Source organism: Chinchilla lanigera, unplaced genomic scaffold (genome assembly GCF_000276665.1).
Source record: "Chinchilla lanigera isolate Chin_1 unplaced genomic scaffold, ChiLan1.0 scaffold00183, whole genome shotgun sequence".
NCBI classification, from domain to species: Eukaryota; Metazoa; Chordata; class Mammalia; order Rodentia; family Chinchillidae; genus Chinchilla; species Chinchilla lanigera.
The window spans coordinates 921,953-945,170 of NW_004955584.1; the positions used below are offsets into that span (position 1 = coordinate 921,953).

Sequence of the window (23,218 nt, forward strand, 5' to 3'; positions counted from 1 at the left end):
GGGCGGGGTGGGGGGAGAAGAAAACACGGACAGTGGTCTATGGGAAGACAAGCGATCACTTGGCTGTCACGCCTACAAGGTGAGGTCGTGGTGGGTGGCCCCTGCTGCGCACACCCGCTCACAGGGCCTGGGTTACAGTGAACCGTGCGCTTCTCTCCAGACCTGGGAGGCTTCTGCAGGACAAACCTCCCCGGGACTGGGAAACGCTCAGCCCCACTCACACCTCTGGCCGGCCCTCCGCTCCCAGGCACTAGCGGAACTCTTAGCCCGGCCCTCCGCACCTTTCGGTCTGCCACGCCCCTCCCAAACCTAACCTCGACCCGGGCGAACACCCGGCACCGCCCGCCGCGCCTGTAAACTCCGGCGGACTCCAGTCCCAAGTCCCGCGGGCTTCCGCCCTCTCCGCACAGAACCTGCTTAGGGTGGTGCCTAGCTCCGCCCCGTCGTGGAATTAGCGGGAACATCAGCTCCGCCCACACACTTCCCGCCCGCCCCGCCCCGGCTCCCCGCACCCGAGGTGCGCCGCCAGCGAGGCCCGCCCCCGCACTTCCGTCCTCATCCCTCCGAGCGCGAGGCCTTCAGCGGGCCCACGCCCTGCGCCAGTTCCGGCCCGCCCCTCGTCGGGCCTCCCCTTTCCTCCGCGCAGCTCTGCCCACGCGTGGTCAACCTTGGGGTAAAGCACGATTCCTTTCCGGCCTCAGTCGCTGCCCACGGAGGTGCTGGCCCCTGACAACCTAACACAGGTACCTCGCACCCGAGTCCTCCCTCCGCACCGTTGGGCAGCCGACGACACCCCGTCGCTACGGACCACTGCTTCGCCGGCCTCCCAGACGGCGCATCAAGATGGCCGCCACTGGGGGGCGCAGGGGCGTCTGGGAGTTGTAGTCCGGCTGGCGCGCTGACGCACTTCACCTCGGCTGTAGGGCGCCATTGTGCGGCACGCGCCGGTGAGTACAAGGTGGGCTGTCCCTTTCGGGGTCCTCAGGTCGGGCGTAGCTTCGGGGGTGACGTGTGTGGTGCTGGGAGGTCGGGCGTAGGCGACACGAACCGGGCGTTCTGCCGCTGGGGGCCCGCGGTGCCTCCCGCCCTGAACCCGCGCGCCATCCTTACCTCGGTTTCCCAGGATTCCGCTCGCCGCGAGGGTCGCTGAGGACGAGGACAGCATGGCCGCCAGGCTACCGAAGCCGTGGTTCTCTGTAAGTAGCGGCGTCTGCGTTCTGAGTCCTCGTCCCCGAGGTTGGCGGCGGGTGGAATTCTCCTCCTCCCTGGAGGCCCCAAGAGGGACCCCGCCTTCGGGAGGAGCTGCTGTGCTCTCCTGGGGTGGATCTACAAGGCGCGGGCGAGGACTTGTCCCAGCAGGGATCGGGCTTATGCTTAGACTTCAACATTGACTTTGGGATCAACCATGAAGTAATGTGAAGTCGCTCCGGGTGGGACACTCCTGTAATACCAGCAGGGAAGCCGAAGCAGGAAGATCGAAATAACGAGTTGAGCCTGGGCAATTTGGGGACTTAGGAGATCTTGTCGCAAAATTTTTAAAAATAAAAATTTAGAAGGGCTAGTGATGTTTCTCAGTGCGAAGGCCCTGTGTTCAATCTCCAGTACTAGGGGTAGGGGGAGTGTGTTTAGTTGAGTAACAGAGAGGTGGGGATGGATCCCCTGTAGGTGAAGGAGGTAGAAGCAAGAGGGCCAGAGGTGGGGGATGAGTGTGGTGATTTAACTCAGGGAATTCCCTAGGAAGTAGGTATGTGCACACCAAACTTAAAAGTCAGATTCCCAAATTAAGTGAACAGGTTTTCACACTCCAGAGGTCTCACGTGCCCTCCTTACTGTGACCTAAATAGGGCCAGGCTTAGGTTTTCTCAAGGTGTGAAAACAGGAGTTTAAGATGAGATAGGAAGAAGGCTCTAAGTCATCCTCGCCCCTCTTTCTGTCACCGTGGAGGAGGTTCTGCCCCGGCTGAATAGGATCCTGTGGGTTTTAGGAACCGGTGGTCTTTGAAGATATAACACTGGCTTTTACCCCGGAGGAGTGGGGAGTGCTGGACCTCAAACAGAAGTCCCTGTACAGGGAAGTGATGCTGGAGAACTACAAGAACCTGGTCTCAGTGGGTAAGGCTGGCCTCCATGCCAAAGATACGTGCTTTGCAGCACCGAGGTGGCTGCTCGGGCTCAGGCTTCAGGAGTCTGAATGGAAGGATTTAAGCTTGAGAGAGAGGGCTTTTCCTTGTACTCACTGGAAAAAGGCAGTTTCTCGGTATGCTTTCTGAAGCTTCACTGAATCTATCCCTCCAAGCTCCTGAATACTAGGGTTGGCTTATTGGGGATGTTTTCAGCTGCAGAAGTGGATGTTTTTGTTTTGTAATGGTTCCAGAGGGTGAGGTCTCATAGCTCAGATGTATACTGTGCTCATCAAAGTTCCTGATCCCTCTTGCCTTTGTGGTTTTTGTGAACCTTTCTGTTGTCAGGCTGCGCACTGCATCCCTGTTGCTCCAGTCTTTGTATCTGTGTTCAAGGCATAAACAAGGGAAAGGGACAGCCCTGTCCAGCTCTTTCACAGCTGTTATATTTAGCTAAAAAGCAGAAACTTCCCCAGATTGTCATATCTTCACCCCCAGCCACCTCTCTTCTCAAGGGAATCTAGGAATCTAGGAAATACAAAAGGTTTGGATGTGGTCTGTGTGACTGCTGTAGACCAAAATCTTTTCATGCCCTAGAAAGGAAGAAACTAGAGATAGTGTGTGTTGCACCAGGACAGCATTTTTTTTCTGAACACAGACTTCCCCAAGTACTATCTCTTTTCCCTTAAGCAGAGCATCAGCTTTCCAAGCCAGATGTGGTATCTCAGTTAGAGGAGGCAGAAGACTTCTGGCCGGTGGAGAGAGAGATTCTTCAACATACAATTCCAGGTGAGAACCAGGCACATGGGAGTTCTGCAGAGCATGGGCCAACTGGTTAAGCAGAGATTGGTGTCCTAGAAGAGATGGAGAGTGTGAGAACCAGGTGAGGTGCTGTGGGGAGACCCAAGCTCCAAGTTTTCCTCTGACCTCAGCAACATCCTGATTAGTGGAAAGTGAACCTGTTGCTAGTGGCAGGTAGTTAATGTGGGGTCCTTCACTTTTTCTACTCATCATCTACTGTTCTTTCCTTGTACAATCTTCTATAATTTTGGTGTGGTTTTTTTAGCCAGGTTATTGGGGATTTTTTGAGACAAGGTCTTAGTGTGTAGCTCAAGCTGACCTTGAACTTGTGATCTTCCTTCCTCAGCCTCTTGATTGTTTGGATTACATGTGTGAACCTCTATGCCCAGCTAGGCAGGCTTTTCTCTGATATAAGTGTGCGTGCAAATACATTTTCTAGTACTATACACAATACAGGCAGGTCCTGTGTCAGTTTTTTTAAAGGACTCCACGTTTTATTTCTCCTGTCTTCATGGATATTCAAGTTATTGTAAAGAACTTCCCTGTATACATTTTTCTGTGTGTCTAAGTTGGGCTTTTTGTAGGTTGTATTTCTAGAATTGGTAAGATTCACAAATGTGTAGGTTAAAAATCTGGTAGCAATAAGTCACTGTCTAAAAGCCTTCCTAATACAGGTCATTGCTGAAGTACACTAGCAGTCCTCTTCACCAGCAGTTTGTAATGATGTTTTTAAGGTTTGTATATCTTACAGGCGAAGAAAAATGTGTTCAGTTCAGTTCACATTTTTTTCATGACAGACAAAATGACTGATTTTTGTAAGCTCATATATTTAACCTTTCCCTTTTTATTTTCCTTTCTTGTGTGGCACTGTGGATTAAAACCAGGGCTTCCCACATTCTAGGCAAGTACTGTGCATCCCTATCCCTTTTTAAATTTATTTTAAATTTTGGGACAAGATCTTACTAAGTAGTCTAGGCTGGACTGATGTTTGTAATCCTTCTGCCTCACCTCCCTGTGTTGCTGGGATTACAGACATATACCATCATGGCCAGCTATTTCACCCTTTGATCTTATTGGGGGGCAGGGTCCTATGTATTTTAGTTGTTCGTATTGAAGTGTATATATCAGACAAATATTTTTGTGTGTTTGTTTGGTTCTTTTGGAGACAAGGTTGTGCTGTGTATTCCAGGCTGGCCTCAAATTCATGGCAGTCCTCCTGCCTCATCCTCCCAAGTGCTGGGATCACAGGTGTGTGCCCCATGTCCAGTTTTGTTGTATTTTTAAGTATAGTAGTCTCCATACAGAAGATTTTGTTTTTGTTTTTGAGGCAGCATTTTTCTAAATTGTCTAGGCTAGACTCAAACTTGCAGTCTTCATACCTCAACCTTCCAGAATGCTGATATGCTGATATTATAGGTGTGTGCCACTCTCTATGCAGAAATTTTGTAACTCAAAGTTTTTAATTTGTCTGAGATTTTCTTCAGTATATGGCATGGGGCACAGGTTCGTTCAGCATCATTTTCTGACTCAGTTCTTGTTTATTGGAAATACTATCTTTGCATGGATTAAATTTGTAGAGCACAGGCCTTCTCTGGGTTCCTTTGACCTTGTCTGTGAGGAAACCACATTGCTGTACTAATTAGAGCTTCATAATGAGTTTGGATAAATATTTATTCCACTGATAGAGTAAAAAAAACAACTCAGCTGTCATTGACCATCTAGTTCTTCAGGTAATCACGTACTTTAGCTTGTTTGGGTTAATTGAGAAAATCCTATTATAGTATGTGTTACTTTTGATTGGGCTGTGTTGTTATCTGATGTGTTACTTGATTCTGGGCCTTGCACAATTGTTCTAGATGAACTTGTCATACTGCGAAATTCTCTTTCTGTTTGTACCAGTTGCATTTCTCATTAGATTTCCTGGTATAAAGTCATTTTACCAATGTGTATAAAAGGAGAGGCAGTTATAGTTTTGTTTTGAACAGTCTTGTAGTGCAGTTGGTTTTATCACCAGTGGTATTTCCAAAACATGCTGATAGTTGTAAAGAGTGGGTATCTAGGCTGATATAAATTGGTAAGTTTCTGGGTTTTGAAGAGCATGATTCTGAATTCTGTTTTTTGGTTTTTTGGGGTTTTTTTTTTTTTTGGTACTGGGAATCAACCTCAGGACCTTGTGTTTGTCAGGCAGGCACTTATACCACTGAGCTATATCCCCTCCCAGCTGAAATCTGTTTTGTAAAGATCAGTTTTTCGTTTTGTTTTGTTTTGTTTTTTGTCTTTCTGAGACAAGGTCTCGCTATCCAATTCAGGCTGGCCTTCAGCTCACTTTGTAGCCCAGGCTGAGTTCAAACTCGCAACAATCCTCCTGTCTCAGCCTCCCAAGAGCTGGGATTACAGGCATGTGCCACCACTCCAGGCTAGTTTTTATCTCAGTGATTAAAGTCATCTAAGCCAGGCATGGTGGTGCATACCTATAATCTCAGCACTTGGGAGGCTGAGGTAGGAGGATCGTTGCTAGTTTAAGACCAGCCTGGGCTACAAAGTGAGCCCAAGGCCAGCCTGCTTAGAGAGACCCTGTCTCAAAAAAAAAGACAAAAAAAAAAAAGGTCATCTAGTTTTTCCTAATGAATGAAAACAACTAACACTCCTAGTTTACCTTCTAAATCCTTCCAAGGTAGGCCTAGGAATTTTTACCTCTGAATTGTCCTGGCTGTATAGTAGACATAGAGGTTTAGTGTAAGGTGCTGCTGGAGTCTGTTGATTTTAAGAATTTCTGTTTAAGGGCTGGGGATTTAGCTCAGTGGCATAGCGCCTGCCTGGCAAGTGCAAGGTTGTGAGTTCAATTCCCGGTACCTGAAAAAAAAAAAAAAAAAAAAACAGAAAGAAAGAAAGAATTTCTGTTTAAGTTTTACGGGATTAGGAAGGTACTGTAGTTTTCTTTTTGTGTTTGCTGTCTTCATCAAGTGTGCTGGCTACAAAGCACACTGGCTGGTTCTATGCCCTGGGCTTTGGTATAAATGGCATTGGAACCACCTGCGTCTGGTGTGTTTAGCTATAAAATTTCCACTTAGCCACCAGCGTTAATTTGCCACCACATGGATGGACTGGAGTCTCTGGATATTTGGCTCTTTTTCTGGACCCTATTTCTATTTTCTCCACATTTTAACTTGATAGTTCAGGATTATTGTTTTTTTGGGAGGCCTCCCTTTTTTGAGACAGAATCTGCCTGTGTAGTTTAGAATGACCTTAAACTCCCTGTATATCCCAGGCTGGCCTTGAACTCATAGTGATGCTCCTGTCTCAGCCTCCTGAGTGCTGGGATTACAGGTTTGCACCAACATGCCCATCTTTTCTCTTTAAATATTTCTGTTCCTTTCATTGAAAATTTTTCTGTTAGTACATTATCTCCTTATCTGCCAGAGCTCCAGTAGTACACACCCTTCTTAATCTGGTTTTTGCCCCCTGGTTTCTCCTCTTGCTCCAATCCACTTCTCCCTTTCTCCCTGGAGCCCAAATCCCATGTCCTGGCCATGCACTTTTCATGATCTAGAGTTACCTGAATCTGGCTACTGAGGAAGGAGGCACTGTAGATATCTACATTTCTCCACATTTGAAGAGAGCTAGCTTCTCAGATAAGAGGAGAAAGGATAATCCTTATACAGCCAGTATAATCCAAGTGAGGAAGTTTCTTGGGGCTGGGCCTGAGATGATGGGGGCCTGAATCATCTCAGCTCTGTCAGAGGGTCTTTCATGAGATATTTTCCTTCTCTTTCCTTACACCTCACAAATATTTATGGAGGGTTTCTGCCTTTTTCTGCAATACAGTAAACAGGTAATAAACCAAAGACCAAACATAATCCCTGGAGCCATAGGGCTTATAGTCTAGTAAATGACAGCCTATAAACAGGTTCCTCAGGTATAATGGCAAAGTGTGAGAAGCACCAAAAAGGAGGAAACATGTCGATTGAAACAGCAAGGAGCAGTCGTTGAAGGGGGTATGTTGTCACAGTGCAGGCTTGACATTTAGCTGATGTGTTCAGAAAAGAAGTCTATGGACATTAAAGAAGCTGTCTGGTGAAGAGAGCTCCCAGACATGGAGATGTCACTTGGAATGACCATGAGATAGGAAAGACCTAGATACTTTTTGGCAAACAAAATTGTCCAGTGAGTTCAGGGAAGGTACCTAGAGCATGAAGACATGGAAGTTATGTTTGGCAGAACCCCCAGGGCCTCATGAGCTATGAGGGGAGTTTGATTTCCATTCTTGAGCAAGGTGGTGATGTGGCTTTTCACAGCTCTGGCAGCTTGTGAAGAAAAAGCTTCGGAAAGGCAAAGACAAGCAGATGGGAGGCTGCATTGTCATCTAAGGGAGAAGTGCTTGAGAGAATAGTAGCAGGCTGGGGAGAAGCAGAGTTAATTTGATTCACAGGGGACTCAGTGAAGCTAGGTAAGTAACTGCCTTAGGGGAACAGAAGAAAGCTGCCAGGAATTCTCATTGGTGAGCTAAAACATTACAGGATTTCCTGTGAACTTTGTAACCTTTAAACATAAAAGTGCATTCTGTTTTTGTATATGTTTCTGTTTTGTTTTGAACATACGAGGGAGAAAAAATTACTCCTAAATTTTTGTGTTAGCCAATTACATGGAAAAGTCTGGCAAAGGCATAGAATACTTTCAAGTGCAGAAATATATGTGTGTGTTTTTTTTTTTAACATGGAAATAATTTTTAGCCAAAAGTTGCAGTAATCATGCACCTTGATTTAAGTGTTTGAAACAGCCTATGTCATTACTGGTTCTTCCCATGAAACATGCTTGAGGGGACTGTGGAGGCAAGCAAAGAGGTTTGGAGAGCTACTTGTATGCATCTCTTTAGACCTCAGAAGTGGGTTCATGGAGCACATAAAAATGCAAGAGTTTTAGAACAGCATATTTTACCATTAAATGAAACATCCACCCCTGCAGTAGCCTTTCTTCGAACACTACAGTGGCTTTGCCTCTCACTAATGCACAGAACTGGGTTTTAATGCAACGATGGACCTTTTTGAAAACTCAGCTCTGAGTGCTTCTCGAGCTTTCCATCATAGCTAAGATGGTAGCAGGGACTCTGCAACTTCAACTGGATAAATGCTATGACAAATGGCATTCATTTTGAGGAAAGCATTGCATTGGTCAAGATAATATAACAGCCAGTACTCAAATTGAAATAGTCAGTATTCATATATGCTGTCAGTTAGTGTCCCTTCAAGAAAATATTGCCACATGCATGGCTCTTGGGTGGAATACTTGAAAGTAAACTACGTTTAATTATTAGGAAAGCAGTGCAGAGAAGAGATAAGCTTGCAGATCTTCATTTTCAATTTAAAACATTAAAGAGGAATAATTCTAATACTCTGGCAGGAGGATCACAAGTTGGAGCCCAGCCTGGGCAACTTAGTGAGATCCTATCTCAAAAGGCCTCAGGATGTAACTCAATGGGAGCACTCTGGATTCAATACTCATTATTGGGGGTGGGGGGGCGCCATGAAATAAACCTTGCAAATGGATTGTGTGTGTATTTTAAGCTTAGTAAAAATAACAGGGGACTTTTTATTTGTGTGTTTTTTAAAGTAAGAGAGGCAAATCCTTCTCTGGATTTCATCTTTCATGTAACCTGAGGGGAGTCCCATAGACTTCAAGAGTAAACTTGAGAATATGGGAAATCAACAAAACAATTGTTTTATATAAAACATAGTTCTTCAAAGAACAAGGTTGAATAAATGATTAATGTGAGAAATCCTAATTTCAGTGCAGTGTGGCCATCTTATCTAAAGAGGGCTCATACAGGAAATTGACCTATACAGACTTTGGCTGGGAAAAGTGTCTTTCATGAGTTTTTCAGCACCTGAAAAGCATCCAGGGAAGAAATCTCAGGAATGATTATAGCAGGTGACTTCTGGGCTCTCAAGTCTTACTTTGAGAGAATTCATACTGGGCAAAAAAATTACAGTTGCATTGAGTATGGAAAAGTTCTTACACCAAATACTGTAATTAACTTTGAAGAGCTGTAAAACCAAGAGAAAGTGATTGCTGTGGGAATGTGCATTGTTTCCTTTCCCGCCATCATAGGAGTGGTATGACAAAGAATTTAAGAACATAATCAGTGTTAGGAAGGCATCCAGTGTCAACTCACTGGTAAGCAGACCTGCAAGTAGTATGACAAGGAAGCCCTTCAGTAGGAGTCCTCATTGTATTCTGTGTCAGAGAACTCATATGGGCAAGAACCATTGGAATGTCATCTCTGCAGGCAAATCACTAGCATTGCCTCCTACCTTCTTGACAAAGTAAAAAAAACTTAAACAGAATTCCACTGAAGAGTAAAACGAAATGTTTCATCCTATCTTTACATCAGATACGGCACAGAAAGCAAACTACTAAGTAAAATCTTAATAGTGTAATATATAAAAGTAGTAGAAAAAATCCTATCTTTTGAAATTTTCATTTGTTTTATATATATGTATATGTCTAATTAAGATAGTTACACTACTAATTTTTCTTAACTCATTAAAGAAAGGTTTGTGCTAATATTATTTAGACAAATGCCTATATTTTGTGCTCTGAATAACTAAAGATAATAGTATGCAATACATTAATCATTGTTATTCTCCTATTACCTTGTTTTGAAATTTTTTTTTCTTCTCTTTAGAATAAAATTTAAAAAAAAATTTCTTGTTACTGGACCTTACTGTCTAGAACAGGTATTAAATATAGATGAGAACAAGTATCTTTAGATTTTATGTCCCCATAGTAAGAACAATAACAATTACTGGGAGCTCAGTAATCTATTACTGAGTGTATAAATAGCTACACAAATTGCAAAAGACAAGAGTGTTTTCAAGGAGGAGTGTCTTTTGATGGCTGTGGTGGTGTACACCTGTAATCCTGGCTCTGTAAGAGGTAGAGGCAAGAGGATTGGGAGTTAGAGGTCTGGGACTCCATTAGATGGGATCAATCAGCTGCTGGGTTGAAAGCCAATGTGTCCATGGTCCCTAGTGATAGCTGAAGTTGTAGATATATTATCAGACCTTTTACGTATGTATATGCTGGTTTTCCCCATACTTGTATCCACAAGATAAACTTCTTACCTTCTGACAGCTTCTCTGTGTATCCAAATGGCCAGCATCACTGCTTTGGTGCTTAGTTAAATGAACTAAGGCTTAGCTAAACATAAGTACAGAAGTACTGCAGTCTGTAGTTGAGAGATAAGACTAAGGGACTGTCTTGGTTACTTTGTTCTCTTTGCTGGGACAAAATATGTGACACCCAAAGTTAAAGAGGGAAAGGTTTATTTAGCTCACAGTTTGTGCAGGTTTCATTCCATAGTCAGCTGGCTCCAAGGCAGGGTGAAGGGCAGCAGTTCAAGACAGCAGAAGACAGCAAAAGCAACAGGAGCAAAAAGAGAGAGCAAACCTCTTTTCCTCCTTTATATTGTAAGCAGGCCAGCCCCACTAGGGCAGGCTAGCACTCACACCATCTATAGCCCTCTTCTTGCACAGGATGATGTTTACAAAGTGAGAACCCTGGTCCTCTGCTCAGTCACTCAGTTAAACTTCTAAACTCAACGTATCAGTCATTACAATCAACCCTTTGTCAACTTGACAACCAGACACGTTTCTTTAAGCTGGTCTCCAGATACAAAGACATGCTTATTATCATCTCACAACTTGAACATTATAATATAGGTTTAATAATCTTTAAGAACCAGTATTAAGACTATCTACATTACATTACATTAGAACTGTAACATACATGCTGCCCTGGCGACCCAGAGAGTCATGCACATCCTCTTATGTAAAAGTCATTTAGACCATCTGCGAGAGTTGCCAGACTTCTGACAGTTTCAGCATTGCTGAAAAGTCCAAGTCCCAAGTCTCCTCCAAGATGTAAGGCAAACTCTTAGCTGCAAGCGCCTGTACAAATGAAAAGTTAGACATTTCTGACATTCAGTGGCACAAGGTAAACATTATCATTCCAAAAGTTAGACAAGGGAATACAAAGGAATGAGACCAAAACAAGTCCACAACCCTGCAGCACAAACATCTGAGGCAATCTGTGGCAAGTTGTAAGCTCCAGAGGAGCTTTAGTGGCTCTACTCCTACAGCACTTCTGGTGGTTGTAGCTCCCAATGGCTTCTCAGGCTGGCTTTGTTCCCTCCTTGGAGGTTTCCTCAGACAATCCACATTCCTGGCTTTTCCAGACTTAAGAGGTCTCCATTGCACCTTTGGCTTCACACTCACACCTTATACTCTGCCCTTTCAAGCACACTGCCTGGCCTCCCAGGCCTTCTGAAATTGGGGTGGAAGCCTTCTTAACACCACAGCTCTTGCATTCTACATGTGCCTGAAACCACCACCATGTGGATACTGCCAAGGTCTGCTGCCAGCTAGAGCAGTAGCCAGGCTTTCCTCTGTCTTGGTTGCAGGGGTTGAGCACCTGGATCACTGGACACTCTGAATCCAATTCTGAGAAAAAATTTCTTATGCTGCCACCATTCTGGGACATGGTGCTCTGGGGCTTTCTCCTCAAAGCAAAGTCTTTCACTTTTGCAGTTTGAGGCTGCAAAGGGTGGAGACTTGGTGCTTCTTGTGATGCCCTCAGGTCTTCTTTTATATTCTGTTTCTTCTCAGCAGTTAAGATCTCCTCTGTTCCTGTCTTTGCAGTCCACAGCTTTACTGGAACTCCCTTTCTGGCCAAGTTCACAACATTTTAGATTATCCATCTGTGCTCTTGATTTGCAACATAAGTCTGCCTGAAAGCCTCCAACAATTGCCACATCACAGCCTCTACCTTCAACTGCCTTGAAATTTCTTCCACCAGATTAATTAGTCTGCCACCCTTAGTCTCAGTCTAAGGCAGTCTCCGGACACAAGCAAAATGCAGACAAACTGTCAAGCCATAGCACATAATCATCTGGACTTCCAACAGCCAGTGCAGTCCTTCTTCTCAGCAGAAACCTCCCAAACCTGGTCTTTACTGGCAGGATTTCTGTCAGCCTTCTGGTCTGAGCTCTGACCAGAATCTCCCATACAGAACAGCCTAAGGTGCTCCAGAGCTACTCTTTCAGGCAACATCTTTGATCCTTTCCAAAATCTTCCTACAAGTCATTCCCGGAGGCTCTTGGATCACATGGTCAGGTATAGGCACAGCATTGACCCCATTCCTGGTACCAAATTCTCTCTTAGTTACTTTTCTCTCTTTGCTGGGACAAAATGCCCAACACCCAAAATTAAGGAAGGAAAGGTTTATTTAGCTCACAGTCTGTGGAGGTTTCAGTCCCTAATCAGCTGGCTCCAAGTCAGGGTGGCATGGCATAGGGGCAACAGTTCAAGGCAGCAAAAGACATCAAAAGCAGCAAGATCAGAAAAGGAGGGAAAGGGGCTGGGGATTTAGCTCAGTGGCAAAAGCGCCTGCTTGGCAAGCACAAGGTCGTGAGTTTGGTTCCTGGTACCGGAGAAAAACCAAAAAGCCCCCCCAAAAAAAAAAAAAATTTAAAAAAAAATCAAAAAAGGAGGGAAAAAGCAAGCCTCTTTTCCTCCCTTATATTGTAAGCAGGCTACCCCACCCCCAGGGTAGGTATAGCACTCACACCATCTCCCTGCCCTCCTCTTACACAGGCTGAGGATGTTTACAAAGTAAAGACCCTGACCACCTACTGAGTCACTTAGTTAAACTTCTAAATTTCTCGAGTTGACACAGTGAACATCCTAGAGGGGTAAAGGTATGTCCTTTACACCCTAGGATATAGAAGTGCCTAATTACTTAGGTAAGCTTGTAGATTTCTCTTGACACAATGTGTGAACCATTGCAGGGACTAAACCACTAAGTGACAACTACTAAATAACGTGTATTTTGGTACACTGGACAAAGGGATGATTCTTGTCTTGGGCAGGATGGAGCAAGATGGCATAAGATTCTGTGATCCTGCTAAGAATGGCATGTGATTTAAAACTAACAAATTATTTTTGGAATTTTTCATTTAATATTTTTGGACCATTGTATTAGACACATACTAATAAGTATTATATAGCTCCAGGTAGATAGGTGGGTGGGTGAGTCACAGCTGTGGACTGAGTGAATCGGAAACCAGGTTCACCTCTGTAGACTTTGAATTTAAGACCTAGCATTGTCTCTTTCATGAAGTAGTGCAAATATTTTCCAGACGTGGAGAGTGGTAAGGCTTACCTTGGAGGTCTTGGAGTATGGTTCTTGGGTTAAGAGGTCTGATGTGCATAAAATGAGGAGGCCAGTCACTTGCTCACTAGTTTCTAGGCCTATTGCTAGTCTCACTGACTGTGGTGTCCTTCGTTCTACCACACGCAGTAGGTGTCTTAGATAACTGAGGCCTTATGATACAGGGCAGGAGAAGAATGGTGGCTGTATGTCCACCGTGTTTCCAGCACCTATTGGACAGAGCTGCAGAGCCCCTCACTTCCAGACCCATACTCAGAGGCTCTATCAGGGCAGGCTTTTGTGGACATGCTTCACTAATTGACATTTCTGAGTGGGGCCTCAATGAAAGATACTGAAAAAGTGCCTGGGTGCCCCCAAAGAGTACACACGATCAAGATTAAAAGATAAGTAAATCACATGGAATAGAGTAAAGAAAGCCTCAGCGGATATTTTCTAGGGGGTAAAGCACTAAATAAAAATCCCCCTTGGTTAAGGAAACAAAACCTTGGAAGTTATAAATCTTTGAAGCAAAGGAGAGTTAAATTATTTTTAGGTGCCATTTATAATAGTCACTTAATGATATCTGCACAGATCCACCAGGGAGCCCAGGTTACTCCAGGCACTTAGTCTTGTGATGTTGGGTCTCTAACAAATTCCTATTCCTGGCCTCCTGAGTCACCCTTAGGATAAGTATGCCTAAGAGTATTAATTGAAAGAAAATAAATGAACAAACTTTTTAGTCATCAGGGGTGTGAGTAGAGGAGTAAAATTCTAGGAATCATAACAGGAAGGGAACTAAGCACCTGAGAAGTAATTTGAAGAGACAGCCCACTACCACCTACCCCTGGAAAAGAGTTTATTTTGGGGAGAGGTTAGAAACAGGTGCTCCAGTGTATCTGATTAATCTTATGAAATATAGACAAGAGACTTTGCCATGGCTGAGACTTAGAAACAAGGGGCTTCACTTGTCCATTTTGCAGCAGTTTGCATCACTTTATAGGTCAGGTCTGTGAAGTGAATACCAGAAAGCCAGCACAGGCCATCATGGGGAGTCAAAAAATTCACAAGCGGGAGAAGGGCAAGGATCTAGAAGCTGGGAGAGAACAGGAATTGGGAATCCAAGACAAAGCACTGAGGGCTACACTCCCTAACTTGCACATTTATTCAAGGGTGCAGATGCAAGTTTACTCTTGACTTCATTTATGCCATTGAGCATTACAAGCATAATTAGGAGTCATACTCTGCTTATGTATATTTTTCTACTTTTAAAATTTTCCCTTAGTCATTAAGAGGTAGCATTTCCTTCGGGGGGAAGATAGATTCCTTTCTTTTTTACTGTTTTACTGTTTTGTGCTCCCAAGGTGTTTGGGACTGGCACAGAGTGTATTTCATCAGGTGTGCTCTTGTAGATGCTACGCTGGGACCCAGAGTGCCTGTTGTTCTCGGAGGCATTTGTTCTTGGCCCCAGTGGAAGCAGAAGTAGGTTCGTCTCAGGTTTTGTACATGTGCAGTATTTATAGGTATCTTCTCAACCCTCTTTGCTTCTTGCTGTAATGTTTTAAATATTTGGAAGTTGACTCTTGTAAAGTGTGTGAATGGTTTTTAGTATGTTCACAAAGTTGTGCAACCACCCTACCATTTAATTACAGAACACTTTTTAATCACTAAAAATATCTATATCCATTAGCTGTCACCCTCCAGTTGGTTTAATTCCTGTCTCTTGACAGCCACTAATCTACTTTCTGTCTATGGATTTGTCTGTTCTGGACATTTCATATAAACATAACTATACTACATGTAGTCTTTCATATCTGGCTTCTTTTACTTAGGGAGATGTTTTCAAGGTTTGTCCCTGTGGCATATTAGCCTTTCATTCGTTTTTATTGACAAACTTTTCATTCTATGAAAGACCACACTTTGCTTCATGGTAGTTTGATTTAATGATTCTATGACTTAATGGTGTAAACCTTGTGCATCTGATAGAAACTGTAATGTGATATTTGGTAGGTTAGATGTATGAAGTACATTTTCAACTAATAAAATTTTAGATTGCTTGTGATCATAAAACAAGAGGTTTTGTATGTTCAAGTAACAGACATTTGTGGGATTCCATGTTTCTAGCTACTAGAAATAATGCTGTCATGAACATTTTAGTATAAGGTCTACTAGGTATATATAAATAGGGCGGGGGAGAGTTCCTGGGTTGTATAACTATGTGAAACAGACTAACAGCTAAGTTAAATTGTTATAGGATTCTGTATTTCTACAGAGTTTCTGGTTTGTTTGTTTTTTGTTTGTTTGTTTTTTGGTTATTTTGAGTGCGGAGTATTGAACCCAGGGCCTAGTGTATGTTAGGAAAGTGTTCTACCACTGAGCTACTACACCAGCCCCACCATCCATCTTTGATATTAACCATCCTTGTGGGTGTGGCTTTGATTGTAGTTTTTTTGGTGGGCAATAACCTTGAACATCTTTTCTTGTGTTTATGGGGCATTTTGTCTTCCTCTGCTTTTCACTTACAGGATGTCCTGGTGCTGAGTCTCCACTGGACTCTCAGTTGAGTCCTCTTCCTACTGAGAATCCCCTAATAAACATCAAGGTTGTTGAGGTCCTCACCCTGAACCAGGAGGTGGCTGGTCCCCGGAATGCCCAGATCCAGGCCCTTTACGCTGAAGACAGTGGCCTGAGCACAGACACCCTCAGGGAGCCAGCCCAGCAACTGGAGAAGCATCCAGCAGACCCTGAGATTGCTCGCCAGAGGTTCCGGCAGTTCCAATATGATGAGGCTACAGGTGCCTGGGAGGCCGTGGCCCAGCTTCGTGAGCTGTGCCACCAGTGGCTGCAGCCTGAGGTGCACTCCAAGGAGCAGATCCTGGAGTTGCTGGTGCTGGAGCAGTTCCTGGGTGCACTGCCTGTGAAGTTCCAGGCATGGGTAGAGTCTCGGCACCCTGAGGACTGCCAGGCGGCCATAGCCCTGGTGGAGGATGTGACCTCTATATCCAGGGAAGGCGGTGAGTACAGTAGAATGGTGGGGTGAGAGATTTCTTCTGAGAGCGTGCTAGAGAGGAGGGGAAGGACTATTCCTACTTTACAGACCGAGGGTTCCTGGTCCCGTACGTGTTAGCCAGAGTAACTGAAATCCCACAGTGATGCCCTACAGTGTGTTTTTTAACAAACCTTCCACAGGCTTCTTGCAGAAGCTCATGGATACAGCTCTTTCCTGTAATCCCTTTGGGATCCAGGCTACACATAGCCATCCACATCTTCAAAAGGGGTGTGGATGAAGTAGTGACTAAGGCAGAGCTTGCTGAGCCTGAGGCCCTGCAGGAGAGGTGGAGCTGTGACAAATGAGTATCCCTGTGGCATTGCTGGGTGGGAAAGAGGCCAAGGGTACCGGCAAGACTTACGGAGGCTGACACCTGTGTGAACTAGAACTTGGTCAGGTGAAGAAGTAGGGCAGAAAGGATGTGCCAAGCAGAAATAGCATCAACTATGAGGTCCCAAGATGGATGTGATCATAATACAATCTGTGGTGGGGTAGAAGCCAGATGGGGCTAGCCTAGTAAAGTTCTAGTAGGGTTCTTTTTATTCTTTAAAAATGAGACAGTACTTGCATTGTTGCCCAAGGTGCAGGTGATTCTCCTGGCTTAGCCTCCTGAGTAGCTGAAACTACCACACATGCCAGCATACCAGCTTGTAGGGATTTGCATGTTGCCTTATAGCATTGGACAGTATTATGCTATGACAGTGGGTATCTGTCCCTGAGGTACAGGTGTGAGCAGCCCATTCTGATGTGAGCCTTAGTCTCCTGGCTATAGCATGTAGGTAGAGGATGGGGACATTGGTCACCCCAGAGCCAATGGTGTGGTCACTGTGGGGACCAGTGGTTTTGCAGGGATAAAGGTGGGTGGGGCAAGGGCACTTTGGAATGTTTGCAGATGAGGCTCTGGGACTTGACTCTTCATCAGGCTGAGTTTTAGGAGCATGAGTGCTCTTATGTTGCTCACCTTTATTTTCCACGTGCCCAGGTGCCTACGAGATGTTTCTAGTGAAGACATAGTTGGCTAGTTGACATTTGTGCTTGCAGAGGAAGAAAGAAGCAGGCAGGCAGAAACAGGAGCTGTGCATTTCAGATACACTAACTGTTACGGTTGGCAGAGTCATTGCCTCAAAGCTGCTCATGTTTCCGAACCTAGATCAGTAGAGGATGTTAACTGATGAGGCCGCAGGGACTTCATGGAGTCGTGGAAGGAGATAGAATGACAACAGCTGGGCATGGTGGCACACACCTATCATCCCAGCCCTTGGGCGGCTGAGGCAGGAGGACTGCTGCAAGTTCGGGCCCAGCCTAGGCTAAATAATGAGTTCAAGGCCAGCCTGGTCTGCATACCAAGGGCCTGTCTCAAAAAAAAAAAAAGAAAGAGACAGGAGTAAAGTTGATACAGGGAATGGCCATGAGCCAGGATTTTGGAGCAGCCTGCAGCAGCTGACAAAGCAAGAAATAGATTTTCCCCTTGGACCTCCTGAAGGACTACAGTCCTGCTGACTCCTTCACTTTACCTCAGTGAGGCTCATGCCAGCCCTCTGTTCTAGAACTTCAAGGTGATTTGTGTCATGTGAGCCACTAAATGTGCAACTTGTTACAGCCCCAGTAGGTGACTGAAACAGATGTTAGGGAGACAGTTGTAGAGCTCCTGAGGTCAGTCACCCTGTGTTTAACACCTGAAGGATGAACAGAGTTGTTTAGTTCACAGAGAAAGAAAAGAAGCAGCCTCCAGAGAGCTCAAAAAATACTGCATTTGTGCTCAGTGTTATGGGACTCAGTATGACTGCCATAAAACCTTACACGGAGTGGCTCAAGGAAGAAGGAAATGGGTACGTTCCAAGAGGAAGAGAGCTGGTGGGCCAGCCTGGGTCACATCACGTGCCCCCTTGACAGCAGGTAGAAGTCACGGGACCATGTGGGGACACATGAAGACCACATGTGAAGAAACAGAGTTGGAGGCTGGGCAGGGCGGGGCAGGTGTTTCCTGAGGTGGAAGAGACTGACAGGGACTGCAGTAGCCAAGACCCACCTTCCCTGAGGCATCAGAAGAGATGGAGGGCAGGCGGGGTATCCACCGGACCAGGCCGGGGGCCTGAGGCATGAGGAAGGATGGCTGTCCCTGAGGAAAGGTCAGGGCCCAGGAATATGGGGGTGTGGTCACAAGCTGTGAGAGGCAGTGGCTAGAGGGTTGAGAGTAGGGAAACCCAGGGCATGCTGTCTTTAAGCTGTCGCCACGCTGACCCTGCGTGCGGTGTCTCTTCTAGCACTGCCTGCTCAGGTCCCTGCCCGCTTTCCCAAGGGCACCATTCAGCAGCAGAGGAAAGAGAAAGATGTAGCCATTTTGCCAGTGGAGGTGCCACCTGAGGTGAGTGGGCCCTTACCCTTTGCTCCTCTAGCACAATGTCCCCTGAGACAGTCCCCCACCGCCTCTGGCTTTTCAAGGCCTGCTGTAGGCTGGGCTACTCTGAAGCAAGCTTAGAACAGCACAAGCTTAGAACAGCACTGGCTGTGCCCGCTGAGGCATCCTTGAAGACCAAGACAGGCCACCATACCCTAGAGCAGAGAGAACCCATTACAGGACAAGGGGGCTGACAGAGAAGAAGAGTGACAACCAGCTGGATGTGGGGAATGAGAGCCCTGCTTCTGCAGAAAGAACTTGGGGTTTGTGAGTGAGCCATTAAGTTTGAGATTCCTCTCCCACAGGCTGGGATGTGGATCCAGCAAGACTGGTCTAACTCTAATGGTGTATATGGTGTTGCTTAGTGCATTTTGCATTGTAAGTAGCTTACACTGGCTCAGAGATTTGAGTGAATTCATTGGCTTTTGTGTAATGAGTAATAGGGTCAGGCTTCAGGCCAGGCTGCATCCAGGTGCCCCAGGTAATGGGAAGAATCTGTAACCAGCCCGTCTTGTGGCTCTGCTTTTTCCCATTCCTTTTCAAGTGGGCTCTTCTCCATCTGGGCAAAATGCCTCCCAGATCCAGGCAAAGGGAGTGGAGAGTCCTGGTCAACTGTCCAGAAAGGACTCAGCATGGCACAGCCTGGGTCAGACCGTCCATGAAGCCAGGGGTTTTGTCCACCATGTGGGGCAGGGCAACACCCAGCGGGATGCCGTGGCTAAGCAGGGTGCAGATCTTGTTACTCTCGCGGTTCTGCCTCCCGCCCTGTCGGGCACTGGTTGTGTGAAGGGTCCTAGTGGACTTGTGGGCCCAGAGTTAGTATCACTGAACAAACCCCCAAGGTAGCAGAGTCCCTGGCACAGCACACACAGATGTGACTTTACAGGAGCCAGTGACCTTCCAGGACGTGTCTGTGGACTTCAGCCGGGAGGAGTGGGGCCTGCTGGGCCCAGTGCAGAGGACTGAGTACCACGATGTGATGCTGGAGACCTTCGGGAACCTGGTCTCCGTGGGTAAGACCGCGCTGCCTCCCGGGTGCTGGAGACCTCACGCCTCTTTTGGGACTGGCTATGCACTCGAGGTCTCTTGCTTTATTCAGGGCCTTTAACTGGAACCACAGGCCTATAGCGTAGAAGCGTGGACGGATAGGGAGAATCTGTCCTCCCGTCCTGGGCACAGGAGAATCTAAGGGCACTTCCTGCCCCTGGCCGTCCGTTGGTCACAAAGCCTTCCCCTCCTGACTGCTTCTCAACTTGCGCAGTTGCTCCCTGGTTTGAATGACTGTATGGATCCCATCCTGGCACCATGTCTGCACTGCACACCTTCTGGTTTCTTTCAGGGTGGGAGACTACAGTGGAAAACAGAGAGTTTATTCCTGATTCTGATGTTCCTGCTGAAGAACCCATTTATAACCCAGAAGTGAGTGAATTACCTAGGGAAGGCACCCAGGCCTCTACCTTGGAAGATATCTTGCAATGTGGTGTCACAGAAGTTCTACATGCAACACTTCAAGAAGAGGAGCTTGCTCAGGATAAAGCCATTCCCCAGAAGCACCTCACTGAAAACCCTGAGTCACAGGCAGAACCTGGTCTTGACATAAGCAGAGCTTCACCTCAGAAAATTCCTCTTAGAAAATGTTTGCGCAAAACACTCTCCCAGTGTAAAAATGTGACCCAGAGTTCACACGCAAAAGATCAGAAGGGCTGTGAACTAGGCAAAGCCAGGGACAACAGTGGTTGCATGACCCAGAGTCCACATGGGAAGGTTCAACAAAAGGGCTGTGAGCAGGGCAGAGCTGGGGAGAGCGGTGGTCATGTGACCCACCACTCACAAGTGAAACTCCACCAGCGGGGCTGTGAGCCAGGGAGAGCCAGGGAGAGCCATGGGCAGGTGATACCGCATTCACGTGTGAAAGCTCACCAGAAGGCCCGTAAGCAGATGAAAGCTGGAGAGAGCAGTGCTGGTAAGAAAACTGTCGGCCAGCGGGTTCAGCAGGTCGTGTTTATAAAAATCCACAGCGGGAGCCAAATTTGCCGATGCAGCGCATGTGGGAAGTTGTTCCGAAATCCAAGATACTTTTCAGTACATAAAAAAATCCACACAGGAGAAAAGCCGTATGTCTGTCAGGACTGTGGGAAAGCCTTCGTGCAGAGCTCCTCCCTCACGCAGCACCAAAGGGTGCATAGTGGTGAGAGGCCCTTTAAGTGCCAGGAGTGTGGCAGGACCTTCAATGACCGCTCAGCTGTCACGCAGCACCTGCGCACCCACACAGGAGCCAAGCCCTATGCCTGCCAGGACTGTGGCAAGGCCTTCCGGCAGAGTTCCCACCTCACCCGGCACCAGAGGACACACACTGGAGAGCGGCCCTATGTGTGCTGCAAGTGCGGGAAAGCCTTCACCCAGAGCTCCCACCTCATTGGCCACCAGAACACGCATGGCAGGAGGAAGCACAAGAAGAAGCCCAAGAAGCAGCCACCCCCTGCCTCCTAGCCCCCTGTGGGAGCATCCATCCCAGCACCCCCTGCGATGCCTCTACCTGGGATGATACGTGACAGGGAAGCCGGAGGACATCCTGTGACTGAGCAGAGGACACCCGCACAGTATGCTCAGCACATGATGAGTGAATAGGCAAACTGGGGCCCTGCTAATGAGTACACATATTGGAAAGAAAAGATTTATTTTTTTTTAAGTACTATTAGTGAAATCTGAAAACGCTTATAAATTTAAAAAGTGAGGTACCAAATCTGTGCACTAATATATCTGTAATAAAATAATTTTGTGCAAGCAGAGTCTTAAGAGAATGGATAAATAAACTATATTTTTCTGTTTAGAACTTGTTCCTTGCTTACACAGTGATTTGATGCTTAAAATAAGCAACATTTGAGCATGAGCTTGTAAGACATTTCCAGCACAGCTGTACACAGCTGCAGTACCTAGGCCCAGAATTGCAGGTAAGTCCAGACAGGAGAGTCACTCCCTTGCTGAGGAATCAGCCCAGAGGGCAGGAAGCCCCTGAGCAAGGGGCCTTCTAGAAAGTAAAGCAGTAGGATGCAGGCTGTACTAGGGTGTGTATTTGATCCCTGCTTTTACCACAAATGCACAGAGAGTCTGTCTTCAAGTTGCACAGCCTGTAGCACGGAGAACACTCCATCCAAGAGTTTACCGTTGCTCTTCACAGTTCTGTGTGGCATTTAAAAACATTTTAGGGCTGGGGTGTATCTCAGGAATAGAGCATGCACAAGGCCCTGGGTTGGTTTGTCCCTAGCTTCCCCAAAGTAAAAGTATTCTATAAGTCTGGTGGACACATATCTATAGTCCCAGAACTCTGGGAGGCTGAGGCAGGAGGATCAGTTTGGAGTGTGGCCACCGCAATTTAGCAAGACCCTGTCTCAAAATTTTAAAAATTCCAAAACTAAAGTAGAAATGCATTTAGCAGACATGTGCTGCTGTACATGAGCTTGTGCATCTGAAGCAGGTGTAGTTAGGTCCTCCATGGTGAACATGCTTAACTCTTCTCTGCAAACATGAGCAGGCTTTGGAGACAGGAGTGGTGTAGGTTCGGGAGGTGAGGTGCTAAGAGGACACCAGCAGCCGTAGTGTCAGATACAGGACATAACTGTTACAAGGCAGTCAGTCATTCCAGCAACCTGGATTGAGTGTTAGCATCTTCAAGAACTGGCCCAGTAATGTGTCCCCAGCATTGGAGCGTCCTCAGTTCTACATTCTCCCCTCAGCACTCTGTGAACTAAGGGATGAGACTAAAGTCAGAACTCACTAACTTCTTAGAACTAGGTCCCAAATCGAGGTAGCCTAGGACAGTGGTGGTGAACCTGTGGCTCATGTGTGTTTTTCTACTAAGCCCAAAGATTTAATGTGGAATTCTTTTTTCTAAACTGAACCCTCAGTATTCAGGTTTAATTGCATTATTGGCACTTTGCGATAAGTGGGTTTTGGCTTGCAGTTTGGCACTCAGTGTTTAAAAGGTTCACCATCACTGGCTAGGAGCTAGCAGCATGGAGAAAGGGGAGAACAGGATTAGAAGATGCAAGGCCAGTTGGAGGGACAGTGAGGAATATGGTTGCATAGATCTATGGGACCAGCAGCTGCAAATCTACCAGGAGGAAACTACAGACATACTTTACTATCTCTCGGATTTGGTGGAGGAGAAATTCAGAGGCAAACATAGGAACAGTTGTCTGCTCCATGATTTCTGAGGCCAAATGGTCCTTCCCAGGGAGCCTGCTGATGGACACATGAAACCTGGACCATAGGTGCCTTCATCTGCTGAACATTACATGTCTAAAAAGGTACCGCCAGGTTTACAGCCCTGTCTGATCCACGTCTAGCCTGTCTGCTCACATACGCAGCCTCTGCTTGTCTTCATCATCCACTCTTCATGTACAGAATCTGCAGGTCAGACCTGAAGACCTTCCTGTGCAGAGGCGGGCACTGTGCTGTCCTCCACTGGATAGCCTTTCATCTCCCTGTAAGAGTCACTCCCACAGAATGTGGGCATGATGCTGGTTCAGGAAAGAGTGTGACCTGGGGGCTACTGGGTGACTTAGCAGGCTGAGTCACCTTAGCCTGTGGCCAGCAGCTGGTCAGTGGCCCTGGCAAGAAGGGTCTGCGCCCTTAGGGGTCCCAGCCA

The 23,218-nt window shown here is 46.3% G+C and overlaps 1 protein-coding gene across 3 annotated transcripts; it reads left to right on the top strand.

Annotated features, from left to right (window-relative positions):
- The first annotated feature begins 854 nt into the window (after positions 1 to 854).
- Positions 855 to 21,400, top strand: Znf274 (zinc finger protein 274). Of its 3 annotated transcripts, none has more exons than XM_005414379.2 (8): positions 855 to 947; positions 1,124 to 1,196; positions 1,985 to 2,111; positions 2,810 to 2,908; positions 15,649 to 16,137; positions 18,437 to 18,537; positions 19,457 to 19,583; positions 19,910 to 21,400. In XM_005414379.2, exons 2-8 carry the CDS (start codon positions 1,164 to 1,166, stop codon positions 21,058 to 21,060), a joined length of 2,127 nt encoding a protein of 708 aa, XP_005414436.1. In that variant the 5' UTR covers positions 855 to 947; positions 1,124 to 1,163; the 3' UTR covers positions 21,061 to 21,400. The 3 variants fall into 3 exon arrangements, with proteins under 3 accessions (XP_005414436.1, XP_005414438.1, XP_005414437.1); XM_005414380.2 differs by having other exon boundaries at positions 868 to 958; XM_005414381.2 differs by lacking the exon at positions 2,810 to 2,908.
- The last annotated feature ends 1,818 nt before the right edge of the window (positions 21,401 to 23,218 follow it).